This window comes from Engraulis encrasicolus, chromosome 10 (assembly GCF_034702125.1).
Source record: "Engraulis encrasicolus isolate BLACKSEA-1 chromosome 10, IST_EnEncr_1.0, whole genome shotgun sequence".
Classification (NCBI taxonomy): domain Eukaryota; kingdom Metazoa; phylum Chordata; class Actinopteri; order Clupeiformes; family Engraulidae; genus Engraulis; species Engraulis encrasicolus.
In genome coordinates, this window is record NC_085866.1 from 55,392,704 (window position 1) to 55,404,660 (window position 11,957).

General features: G+C 42.1%; 2 protein-coding genes across 3 annotated transcripts; both read right to left on the reverse strand.

Annotated features, from left to right (window-relative positions):
- Nucleotides 1-513: 513 nt before the first annotated feature.
- On the reverse strand, nucleotides 514-4,696 carry LOC134457494 (uncharacterized). Its single transcript, XM_063209499.1, has 4 exons — nucleotides 4,040-4,696; nucleotides 3,763-3,924; nucleotides 2,118-2,210; nucleotides 514-831 (listed from the first exon to the last, which is right to left on the reverse strand). The coding sequence occupies exons 1-4, from the start codon at nucleotides 4,544-4,546 to the stop codon at nucleotides 514-516; spliced, it is 1,080 nt and encodes a 359-aa protein (XP_063065569.1). The 5' UTR covers nucleotides 4,547-4,696.
- A 215-nt stretch (nucleotides 4,697-4,911) lies between these two features.
- On the reverse strand, nucleotides 4,912-8,322 carry LOC134456364 (uncharacterized). 2 transcript variants are annotated; one of them, XR_010036322.1, is made up of 4 exons: nucleotides 8,270-8,322; nucleotides 6,896-6,956; nucleotides 6,200-6,271; nucleotides 4,912-5,025 (listed from the first exon to the last, which is right to left on the reverse strand). XR_010036322.1 is itself a non-coding variant. In XM_063207732.1 (3 exons), exons 1-3 carry the CDS (start codon nucleotides 7,869-7,871, stop codon nucleotides 4,970-4,972), a joined length of 1,104 nt encoding a protein of 367 aa, XP_063063802.1. In that variant the 5' UTR covers nucleotides 7,872-8,303; the 3' UTR covers nucleotides 4,912-4,969. The 2 variants fall into 2 exon arrangements, 1 of the variants encoding a protein (XP_063063802.1); XM_063207732.1 differs by having other exon boundaries at nucleotides 6,896-8,303.
- Nucleotides 8,323-11,957: the final 3,635 nt, after the last annotated feature.

The following is an 11,957-nucleotide window of genomic DNA, read 5'->3' on the forward strand; positions in this document are numbered from 1 at the left end:
GTATTAAGCAAAGGCTGTGAATACTTTTGTAAATATGATTTCTTAGTTTTGAAAATGTATTTTTTTTAAAAACAGTCAAGACAACTTGTTTTTCACATGGTCATAACGGATTTTTTTGTGTAGGATTTTGACAACAGATTCATTTGTAGCATTTGGAATAAGGCTGTAAGATAATAAAATGTGAAAAAAGTGAAGCGCTGTGAATACTTTCCGGATTGACTGTACGTATACCAGCCCAAACTTTTTCATCCCTAATTTTCATTTTCACAACAGGGTTGGAACATCAGGCAAAATGAATCATGAAACTTTAGGGCAATAAAAATCATTTTTCTTGGGCACCCACTTGTACCGTAGATAGACCTGTACAACACTGTTTACTGATGACAATTTTTAAACAAACAAATATTCTAGGTGCAGGGCATAGATCAGGCCAAACAAAAGAACAATAGCGGCTGCCCAATATTTAAGCGACAGTGAAAGTTCTGCATCTGATAGATGAAAGATTCATCCTGTTCAAACACCAAGTTCTAACTCATTCTTGAGTGACAGCAATTTTGGCTTAATCTGACGCCTTCCATCATCGAGGTTCAGGAGGACAACCTGAATAAACTCAAAGAAACCCTTAAGCTTTGCAGGGTACTCTAGGTGCAGGGCATAGATCAGACCAAACAAAAGAACAAGTGCGTCTACCCAATATTTGTGTGAAAGAACCACCTGGTCCTCCAGAATGACTGTAACGTGCTGCGGGTTGAACGGTACTGCAGATGGATTGTCTTCGGTAAGTGCAAGGAGTGTGACGGCTCCTGTTCGGGATTCCTCGAAGTCGACTTCCTAACAATTACAAACAAAGCAACGGAACGCAAAAAGGTAAGTATATGTATACCAGTCCAAAGAAGTCCACTGAAGTCGCACAGGTGTTGCTGCTCATTCAGGATGTCATATCAAGGTGAGGTGTGGCAAGAGGGTTTCTCCCAGCAGTGTCCAGAGTTTACAAGTGATACCATGGCACATATTAGTATAATAGGAGATGATAGATGCCAGCCATAGGAGAGTTTCCAACCTGGCAGCAGATCGCCATCTTTGTACTAGGTGGCTCAGGAAGCACAGAGCCCCCACAAAATGAGCTTTGCAAGTGACTGTTGTTCAAACTTCTGCCCAAATGATTAGGAATAGACTACATGAGGTGGGTATGAGACCCGATGCTTGGGGCCTTTGGTTAAAGCCCATCACAGTGGAGCGTCATTTGCACATGTGAAAATTGGCATGTTTACCACTGGTGACCTTCACTGACCACAGATGAGAGCCGGTACACAATGAGGACATGAAAGCAACATGACAGAGTCTGGAGATGCCATGGAGAATGTCATGCTGCCTGCAACCTCATTTATGAGGAGCACTGTGCACCAGTGTCGTACATGACATTTTTCATGTTATCTAGCACCATACTTCACAGTAACTAGCTGTAACCATAGCTGCCACTTATGGAGTATCTTCCTGATCATAAGGGCATGTTCCCTGGTATCACCTGTGAGCTCTAGACTCTGGACACTGCTGGGAGACACCACAAACATTCTTGCCACGCCTCACCTTGATGTGGCATCTTGGATGAGCAGCACTACCTCAGCGACTTCAGTGGGTGATTAACACTGCCTTATGGTACCGGCAGGTGCGAAAGAGTCAGAATGCAAAACTGACCAAAAAAAAGCTGTAAACCTAACCTAACCAACACAAACTTGATCCAGTCAGCTGATCATAAGACAAGTACACAGGTCTACTGGTTACTCAGATAAGTTACCTGTGTTGGAAGGAAACTGTTGAGATGTCAAAAGTAAAAGTAAAAAAAGAAACACAGTTTCGATTCAACCAGTGTTGCTTCCTAACTGGACAGGCTGATTTCATAGAGGTATGATTACCTTGTAAAAGCAATGCATTATTTTGATGCTCCCTTTAATTTCTTGAACAGTGAATATCCACATTGAGATTGTATAGAGGATGCGTGTATGCATGCGGATACACACACGTGTACATAGATTGTCAAGTCAAAAATTGCAGCATGATGGTAAGAACGACATAAAAGCAGGAGGTCTGAAAGTGCTGTTAATGAATGAACGGCATACCTTGCAGCTCTTGAAAATCTCCGACGCATCTTCTTTGAGATACAGGGCCAGGCCAAACAGGACAGCAGTTCTGGTTGCCTGGATGTCATTATCCTGTTGAGTGTTATGACAAAGAGCTTTGTAAGGTTCTACAACTACACCAACTATACTCCTGATCAAACAGATGTTTTTTTTCAGGACAGTGAAAAGCAGTATTGTTCTACTGAATAACCCCAGTTAGTACCACAGTGATGGGGGCTCTCTTCATCGTAAGGGGTGCCCACTGCAACACCTAAACATTAGCCTAACCTGGTACGACACCACAGCATTTTTTTAGACAGATGTGGCAACAACCTTCACTCACTCCTTGATGTATGACATCTGTCGCTGTGGTGGTATGATCTTAAACAAACGGTGCAGCATACTTCCACAATGAAATGTGAAATCCATACCACCCTGTGCCTTTTGCTTGCTCCCAGCCAGACACAATGTTACTCCTATTAGAATGTATGAAGCTAGCCTGAGATCAAACCAGTGTTAATTTTGTCAGCTTTTTTAAATTTAGTCGTAGTCTTAGTCACAATGACGAAAATCAATTTTAGTCTTAGTCATATTTTAGTCATTGCCTTCCCAATTTAGTCTTAGTCTTAGTCTAAATGACGAAAATCAATTTTAGTCTTAGTCAATTTTTAGTCATTTTCGTCATTTTAGTCAACACTGTACATTACAGAACTTCTCCACACACTTTTAACATATATTATTGACTGTAGAGAATAAACCTTCTCCGCACACTGCTTCTCTTTTTAACATATATCACACTGTACAGAATAAAACTTCTTCACACACTGGTTCTCTTTTTCTCTATTTTATTTAATACCAGTGTTAATTTCGTCAGCTTTTTAAAATTTAGTCTTAGTCTTAGTCACAATGACGAAAATCAATTTTAGTCTTAGTCATATTTTAGTCATTGCCTTCCCAATTTAGTCTTAGTCTTAGTCTAAATGACGAAAATCAAAAAAGGGCATTGACGAAATATTTTAGTCATAGTCATGGTTGACGAAATTAACACTGGACCAAACACTTTCTTCTTATACATTAATATGACCAGTTACACAGTTTCTATGCTACAAAAATGGCCCAATAATGAAAGGCGTAGAAACACCTTGTGTGCACGCAGCCAGGGGTGTTCACAAATGAGAAACCAATGTACTATAGTGGCCATTGTAGCATAGAAAATATAGGCCTACATGTTTTGTGTGGCTTGGTTCAATGTAAATAGAGAAAAGGTACAATAGTTTGGTCAGACCTAACTTCAGCCTTCAAAAATGCCAGTGGCCATGCTGAGCCTAGCTACATACTAAAAGGAGTAACATTATGTCTGGCAGACTGAGAGCACGCACAAAGCTGAAAGAGGTATCAGCTTGTCTCAACTCAGAGAAGACATTTAATTATGGAAGTACGGTGGACTGTTCCTTTAATGAGTCTTCACACTTTACTTAATATGCAAGTCCTTGGTCAATAAAATTACCTAACAACTCATCTATGTTCAGTTATCTGAGCATCTTCACAGACCACACATTTATACAGAGATGCAAAACGTAGGAATATGGTCATGGATGTAATTACAAAACTTGTTTGATGCCTATCCTATATTCATGACACTTACCTGTTTACTGTAATCAGAAAGAAGCGCAGCCATTTTCTTGCCCAAGGTTCCCGTCTGCTTCTCTTTGTAGAGGTTCAGGAGCTGTGGAGTGTATTTGTCCAGTGCCGCGAAGAAGTTGAAGGGGAGGTTTTGGTTCGTGATGCGATGGACCTCCTTGTAAAGCTGTGGAAACAACAAGACAAAAAATAAACAAAAAACAAAACATAGAATTTTGAAATGCCTGTATAACTGTTACATATACATATATACAGTAACTAACAATCAGCTTTCAACTTACCTGGGCTTCACAGAAGAGGGCAGGCCACCGCTCCCTCAGCTCTGCAATAGGCCTTGGACTGTTGATTATTTCCTCACGTCTCAACGCGAATGTTCTCTGCATGAGCAAGAAGATGAGTGGTCCATCTCTTTCGGCAGGAGCTTTCTGAAACTCACTATGGAGTTCATTTCTTTGAGCCTCCAAGCTGTCCTTGCTTTCACCGGCGGGATAATTTGGTAGGTAATTAATCTCTCCCCGTCTGGGGCGCTTGATTTGAGAGTGGGCTGATGGAGCAGTGGGGTGAAGTCGACTACGCTTTCCTGCATTCACTGACACCTCTTTCAGGCCTGCTCTGCTAAGTTTCGTACGGTAGTTGCCCATCTTAAAGAAAAGGCTGTTTTTCCAGGCATCATATCCTGTTCCGGTCTTCTCTTTCAGACACGGATGCTTTTTCACTAAAGCCTCAGCAGCTTGGCGAATTTGTTTGCCACTTGGGTACCCAGCATATTTATACATCTCTATAGCCATTGCCTCCAATATGTTGTGTTTCTGATCTTTAGTTAGCTTCAGGGGCTTTGCTTCCTTCTCATAGGCTGTATTGCCCTGACTCAGAATATATTCAACCTCATAGGTAAACGATGGCACAGTGAAGTACTCTGGCCAGACCTCAGTCCTACAGCTTCTCTCCGGTGAGGAAAGAATAACTGTGTCATCTGTACTGATGGAGCTGACATCTAAGTCTACGGGGCTGAGATTCAATTCTATGACGTGAATCACTTTGACAGTTGCAATGGATGGGAGGCTATCAATGCTGACGAGGTTGCAAAATGCATTAAAATCTGGGTCTTCATACTGAAGTCGTACACAAGCCCAAATCTTGTTTTAATTTCTGAAACTAGTTCGTCAACTGTACTGGGTCGAGATGGCAAGACAAGAATTTCAGCGTTGTCATCAGCCAAAATGACGCGCAACTTCAGGGGTGAGGCCATCGGTACAACAGGAATTGCCTTGAACAAACAAACACAAGCAAACAATATTATGAGACAAAAATGCAAAAAATGTGCTGGTGCATACATTGCCCACAAATCTCTGTCTCACACTATAGCCTTCAAAAACAATCACACCTCATGTCTCTGACGCACGCGCCCATGCGCATGCGCGCATGCACACACACACACACACACTAGCAATCTTCATCAGAGACGGGGATGAAATGTTTAGGTGTAAGAATGAGTCTATCAGACACTCTATAAGCATACAATGGTGTCTGATCTTTCAGTTCACGGACATAGCGAACAACATGGCTATTTCCATCAGTAACAGTCAATTCGAATGACCGTAAATGCTCAACATACCATGCATCATAATCCTTCAGCACAACAGTGATTTCATTTGCAAGCAGTAGTATGTTCGTAATTTCTTTAAATTCTGGCAAGGAGTTTTGAACACCAGTGCAGACAAACATGCCAACCGCAAATGATGTTCCATCAATGTTTACTCGATTTGTACTAAGGACAGTCAAGTCGTCCACAGTCTGTGAAACACTGGCTTGTACCTCAGGCGGTAAGGTGTCAATGAAGGCTGATTTGACTTGAGACATCTCAATTGGTGGTTTGAAAAATTTGGGTGATGATAAGTGGTATGTCATCATCAGTTGATGTCTCTCTGCACATGTTTTTAACACATTTTTGAAGTTGTTAGCCTCATGTATGATCCTTTTAAAAATCCTGTGTTTCCCCTCAAATCTCATTGTCCATAGATGGACAAGGGGCCCAAAGCATCGAATGAGGTGAGGATAATGCTCCAGGAAATGGTGTTTTGGCCTCAACATTAAATTAGGAAACACCTCCTGGAGTATCTGTCTGTGCTCTGAGATTTTGCAGGACATGTACTGCAATGTTTCTTCTGTGAATTTGTGACACATGGCAAGATCTACCACATCTTTTAATGCCATTAGTATTTCCCAAAACCTGTCCCCATCTGGAATTTTGGAACCAATAATTACAGGAAGTAATCGCAAAAGAGCATGATTCTCATGCCCATTACCTCCAATTGTTCCTCGAGATGAAAAACTTGCAGTAACTGGATGAGGACGGTCTACTTTGTCATTGTGCTGATAAGGAAATGTCTTAATTGCCTGATTTAGATCGTTAAGAGTGAAGTGTTTCACTGAAATCATACCTTGCAAGCAAAGGGCCAACTCCACAGGCACTACACCTTCCAGGAGGTCATGCAGCAGGTCTGGTGGAAACCCTGTGATGGTGTGGAAATACACAAGCTCATCAGACAAAACACAAGTGCCTTTGACACCATATGTTTCCCCAACATTTTCATTTTCCTGAATCTGTTGTGTGAGGTGGTCATGTTGGTCTATTGACCTCATCTGGCAAGCATCAGTGGTTGCATCCAATGTCTGTACATCAGTTTTGGAGTAAAGACAAAAACGACAACTATAGACAGACCTAAAACTTTGGTTAAAACCAGCCATTCCATGAGCCGCGAGGTTGTCTGACACAACAGAGAAAACTGTCCCTATTATGGAGTCACCTAAAGTTTCAATGTAGACGCCATCCTGTTCAAGAATCTTTAAATCATTCAGCAGTGGTGCAAAAACTTTTGCATATCCAAATCTTTGGACATCTTTTGAATTGCACAACATTGCAAGCTGAATGGTGTGTAGGGCAGAGCGATATTTAACTGGCAAGTTTGCCAGGGACCAGTACATTGCACACATTTTGTAATATCCCCTTGACGTGCCAAGAGGACAAGCAATTTCTAGGTCGTCTGCATACAGAATCAAGGCAAACTTAACACCTCCTTCCGCAAAGAGTATATTGCCCTGATAATAAGAGCCATCAACATGTGATGCAAACTCACCAGGATTTGCGGTTCTTGGTTGAAATGCAATGTCTGCAATATCCGGCTTTTTCATCAATTCCTGTAAGGACGAGAGAAGAGGCACATAAACACATTTTCTTTGGGTACCATCAATAAGGTACTCAATGGGTTTGATATGTGGAAACCTCTGCTGTACATATGACTTTCTCCTCTTGGCTGTTGACAGCAGACCTTCACTTTTCACTGATCTGTGTAAGATGTTACACTCTGAAACTGCTTGCACAATTGAAGTGACAATTGTGTCAGTAACAGGGCAATTGTGCTTTTTCAGACTGTCACCAATTACTTTCTTCAGGATGGGTTCAGAGAGAGTAAAGAGCTGATCAATGTGCTCAACAATTTCTTGTGTTGCTCTATTACTAACATGAAGAATCGATTCCATCTTCAAAAAGAAGGCAGCCAAATTATATTCCAATTTCTGATCCAATGCATCAGTGTCATCTACTTCGTAGTGAAAGGGTTCCTCCTCATCGAATTCATCAGACCCTTCCTCACTGACACAATTTTGAGGAGGGTCAGACGAAATCGGCTGAACCAGCTCAGGTGCATAGTCTGAAGAATTACTATGTTCCCTGTGTTTGTGCGATCGAAATGTAGAATGCACATTTGAGGTAAATGTGCAGTCTTTGAATGGACACGGGACTATTTGTTTTTGTTGTAAATGTCTACCGAGGTGGAGAAACATGTCACGTTCAACAAACGGCTGTCTAAATTCACAAAGTGGGCATTTGAAAACCCTACTGCCAACTTCCCTCCCAGACCTCGGCGTTGCATGATCATGCACTCGAGACATATGAACCTTTAGCGAATTGAAGGTTCTGAAATTGCACATGCAATGGTAAAAGGGGCATGGTAATGGGCATGTTGCAGAGTACTGGCCATGTAATAGTCTGTAATGACTCATTAACCGCACTTTAACGGCAGTAGAAAAACCACACAACTTGCATTTCCACATTTTGGAATAGCTTGCAACAGCTTTTCAACGACAACACGGGCCTCGGGACAAATACTTAGTAATACTACTGTGACCACCGTACACAATAAGTAGTTCTACATCCATATAATGTAGGCATGTCGTGTGGAAAGCCCGACATATATCTAAATGCTTTCATATTACACGACGACGAAAAGGTTTGCTAGTTAGATAACCTCGGCGCGAGACATGTGGCTAGCATACATTGAAGCAAACTGGTTAACTGGCCACCACGCTTCGACAATATCATGACCACAACACGATGGAAACAAAATCAGACTACATGTTGCCGGCATTCCCGTGTCAGATACATGTTTGAAATTAAGCCATGAAACAGTAGTTCCTCATAAATTCACATTGCATATCGAAAGACCACAAACCTGAGACTGATACTTCGAGCTCAACTGGCGGCAGTGTGTGGTCGTCATCGATTGGTACTCTGAGTGAGTGACGTGTCGAGTCTTTCTGGCTTGCTCGCGCTCTGTCCACTTCGAAAGATCTGCAATCCCATTGGCTGTTGATGCATGCACCTGTCTCGAGGGGTTGTTTGGCGTTGACGTTGATCCAGGCTATTGCAATGAGCACATTTTCAACTCGCCAGTCGAATAATGATTGCAATTATGCAAGAGGTTCTTCAAATTATGCAAAGCATAAATACACACTGCATTGCAGTGTATTAGACTACCAGTCAGACCATCGTGACACAGTTGTCAAATTTTGTCTTCATTTTTGCATTGCTAGAAAGTCTGCTGAACGCCTCACCTCGCAAAATGTCTGTAGTAGGCCTAAACAGGTGTCAAAATAGAAGCAGAAGGGCTATGCTAATGTTTTCTGCTTTTATATGTGATGTCACTCCAACCATGATCCATAATTCATTATGCCAACTTGAGTCTTATGAGTGACTATGTCATCAATGATGTTATAGTCACTTATAAGAAACAAGTAAATGGACTGCAAAATCAAAATGAGTGCACTTCACTTTCAATAGTTAAGTAATCTTCACTTTCGGCTGCTTTTAAGTGATGTTAACATGAATCATTTTTTGAGATAGATCATCAGGTTTTACAGTGATGGCGCCCCAAGAGCAGTGCGGTGGGACGGTTCCATGCTCAGGTTACCTCCGTCATGGAGGAGGATGGGGGAGAGCACAGGTTAATTACTAACCTGGCGGGTCGGGAGTCGAACCGGCAACCTTTGGGCTACAAGTCGGACACCCTAACTAACCACTTACCCATGACTGCCCTTTTTTTGGTATCCGTACAGATCGTTAACTTGCCTGAACTGGACTGGAAACTCTACCTAAACACACAAGCAATGCTATCATAGAAGTCCGTATATACAAGTCCAATGATACAACCGACGTCATTACAAACTAACTTTTAATTCTCATGTGACCAATTTGATGCGTAAATTAAAAATAAAGTTAGGATTTTATTATAGAAATAAGGCATGTTTTAATGTTAGAGCCAGAAAGGAGCTAGTCACATCTACATTTGTCTCTGTCACTATGGTGACATTATTTATATGCATGCTTCTAAATCTGTGCTACAGGCTCTAGATTCTGTTTATCATTCAGCATTACGCTTTATTACTGGAGCCAAATACTAAACCCATCATTGTGACCTTTATATTTTGTCAGGTTGCCACCCACTGTCAGTACGTAGGCAGCTTCATCGGCTTACTTTTATTTACAAAGCAGTCATTGATCTGCTTCCCTCTTACTTGTCATTGTTTTCTTCCTCAAATAAAATATATAATCTTAGATCAAAAGATATTATTCTGTTTAACCCACCTACCCCTAGAACCAACCTTGGGAAATCAGCATTTCAATACAATGCCCCCTCAACCTGGAATGAACTTCAGAAACAGCTAGGACTAGACGTCTTCATTCCATTGTCTGATTTTAAAGGATAGTTCCGGCGTAAAATGAAAGTTTCACCATCGATTTCCCATGCCCCAAAATGTATCTAATGATGAGCCATTCAGGGGAATGCCGCGCCGTCATGGAGTTAGCTTATTTTAAGCTTTTTGGGGAATGACGCAGCCAATGCATCACGACGGGGCCAATTTGTAAATATTATTTTCTGATGTTTCCCCAAACAACCTCAAAACGCTCAATCAAACCGAGGCACAGATAAGATCATCGGACCACACAGTCTTTCACTGGCCAGTGTTTTCAGAGGTGTCTCACTGTTGCACTCTCTAGTCTGACCCGGATGCAGGCTACTCCATCAGGTGGCTAGGTAGGCTAAACATGGTCCGCGGTTCTTATAGCCTACCGGCTGCGGCCCTAAAATGAAAAGCTGGAACCCCGACAGTTTTCACCGACTGCCACTGTCTAAACCAGCCATATTACGGGAATGGCTAATAGCATCAGAAGTGGACGAAACTGACATAAAAACCCGGAGGGATAGCGACTACCGTGTGTGCAGGCAGCTGATTTGAAGAGTTGTATGGAGAGTAGGCCTACAGGTAGGCCTAGACTACTCTTACAAAGTAATTGCAACACGGTATGATATAACATGGATTCAACTTTGTAATATCACACCACTGGTGGTGTACTTACATCTTGAAGAGCACTTCTAGTACGACTTTATATAATTCCTCCGTAGCCCTCCTCCGTTGCGTAATGGTCCACCATCTGACCTTGTGCGCCCTCGTCAATTAGAGTCTACTTCACTGAACCTACACTAGCATGCTTGACATCAACCACCTCGAATGCCTCAGGTCGCTCACAATTTCACTTGCCATCCCGCGCTAGTTTGTTTTCACAGTTTATTTATCTCCTGTAGTGGACTACATTTACTGCACCTGTATGCCTTCCCAAAACAGAGTGCTTGCTGGCAAAGACACGCGGTGTTGCAACCAGTTTCTCAGATTCTCAGACAGTCAAGATTCATTCTCTCTCTTCAAACATACCTCCATAGCCATGCGCCTTTTTGACACAGCATTCCTCTTTAGACGGTTTCGTTTAGGTGTTCCATCTCCCTCACTCTTCTTGTCATCATCCTCGAAATGCTGCCTGCACACACGGTAGTCGCGATCCCTCAGGTTTTTATGTAAGTTTCGTCCACTTCTAATGCTAATAGGCATTCCCGTAATATGGCTTGTTTAGACAGTGGCAGTCGGTGAAAACTGTCGGGGTTCCAGCTTTTCATTTTACGGCCGCAGCCGGTATAAGAACCATGTTTAGCCTACCAAACTATCTGATGGAGTAGCCTGCATCCGGGTCAGACTAGAGAGTTGCAACAGTGAGACACCTCTGAAAACACTGGCCAGTGAAAGACTGTGTGGTCCGATGATCTTATCTGTGCCTCGGTTTGATTGACGAGACCTTTGTGATGAAGTGTGTAGCATTTTTGAGGTTGTTTATAGCGGGGAAACATCAGAAAATAATATTTAAAAATTGGCCCCGCCGTGATGCATTGGCTGCGTTATTCGCCAAAAAGCTTAAAATAAGCTAACTCCATAACGGCGCGGCATTCCCCTGAATGGCTCATCATTAGATACATTTTGGGGCATGGGAAATCGATGGTGAAACTTTTATTTTACGCCGGAACTATCCTTTAAGTCACGTATTGCGGACACCTTGCAGTATCAGTCTGAGTGTTTTTGAGGTTTTGTGGTTGAAGAAAAAAAAAACATATTGAACAAATTCAGCGTAGCATGTCTTATGTTCATCAAGTGTCTGCATTGGTCTATGCTTCTTGTTATGTCCTTGTTGTGTATTTTATTGATGAGCTCTGTTTGTCTTGCTTGCATGTTTTTGTTATGTCTCCTGGACTTGAACCTCCAGTGGACTCATTGTGTCTGCCAGTAAGTGATGTGCAATTGGTGACATTATGGGAGTGATTGGATACACTTTGGTGAACTCTACAGAATATCCAATCACTGGGTGTGACTAATAAAGAGTATCCAATCACTGGGTGTGACTAATTAGGCTGATACACTTGGAAGGACACTGTCCTAGGTTTTGAGAAGGGCCCACTATGCCTCAGGACAAGATGAAAATACTATGCCATGCCGAAGGGATGAGGGAAAGCTCTGTGCTTCCAATTCAGGAAAAGG

Coding starts and splice junctions, on each gene's coding strand:
- LOC134457494 (XM_063209499.1), bottom strand. CDS start 4,546: ATGGCTATAGAGATGTATAAATATGCTGGGTACCCAAGTGGCAAACAA. Junction 3,925..4,039: donor CCCTCTTCTGTGAAGCCCAG/GTAAGTTGAAAG, acceptor TTGTTTCCACAG/CTTTACAAGGAGGTCCATCG. Junction 2,211..3,762: donor TTTCTGATTACAGTAAACAG/GTAAGTGTCATG, acceptor AACACTCAACAG/GATAATGACATCCAGGCAAC.
- LOC134456364 (XM_063207732.1), bottom strand. CDS start 7,871: ATGTGGAAATGCAAGTTGTGTGGTTTTTCTACTGCCGTTAAAGTGCGG. Junction 6,272..6,895: donor ACCAAGAACCGCAAATCCTG/GTGAGTTTGCAT, acceptor ACACCATCACAG/GGTTTCCACCAGACCTGCTG. Junction 5,026..6,199: donor GTTGGCCCTTTGCTTGCAAG/GTATGATTTCAG, acceptor TGTTTGTTCAAG/GCAATTCCTGTTGTACCGAT.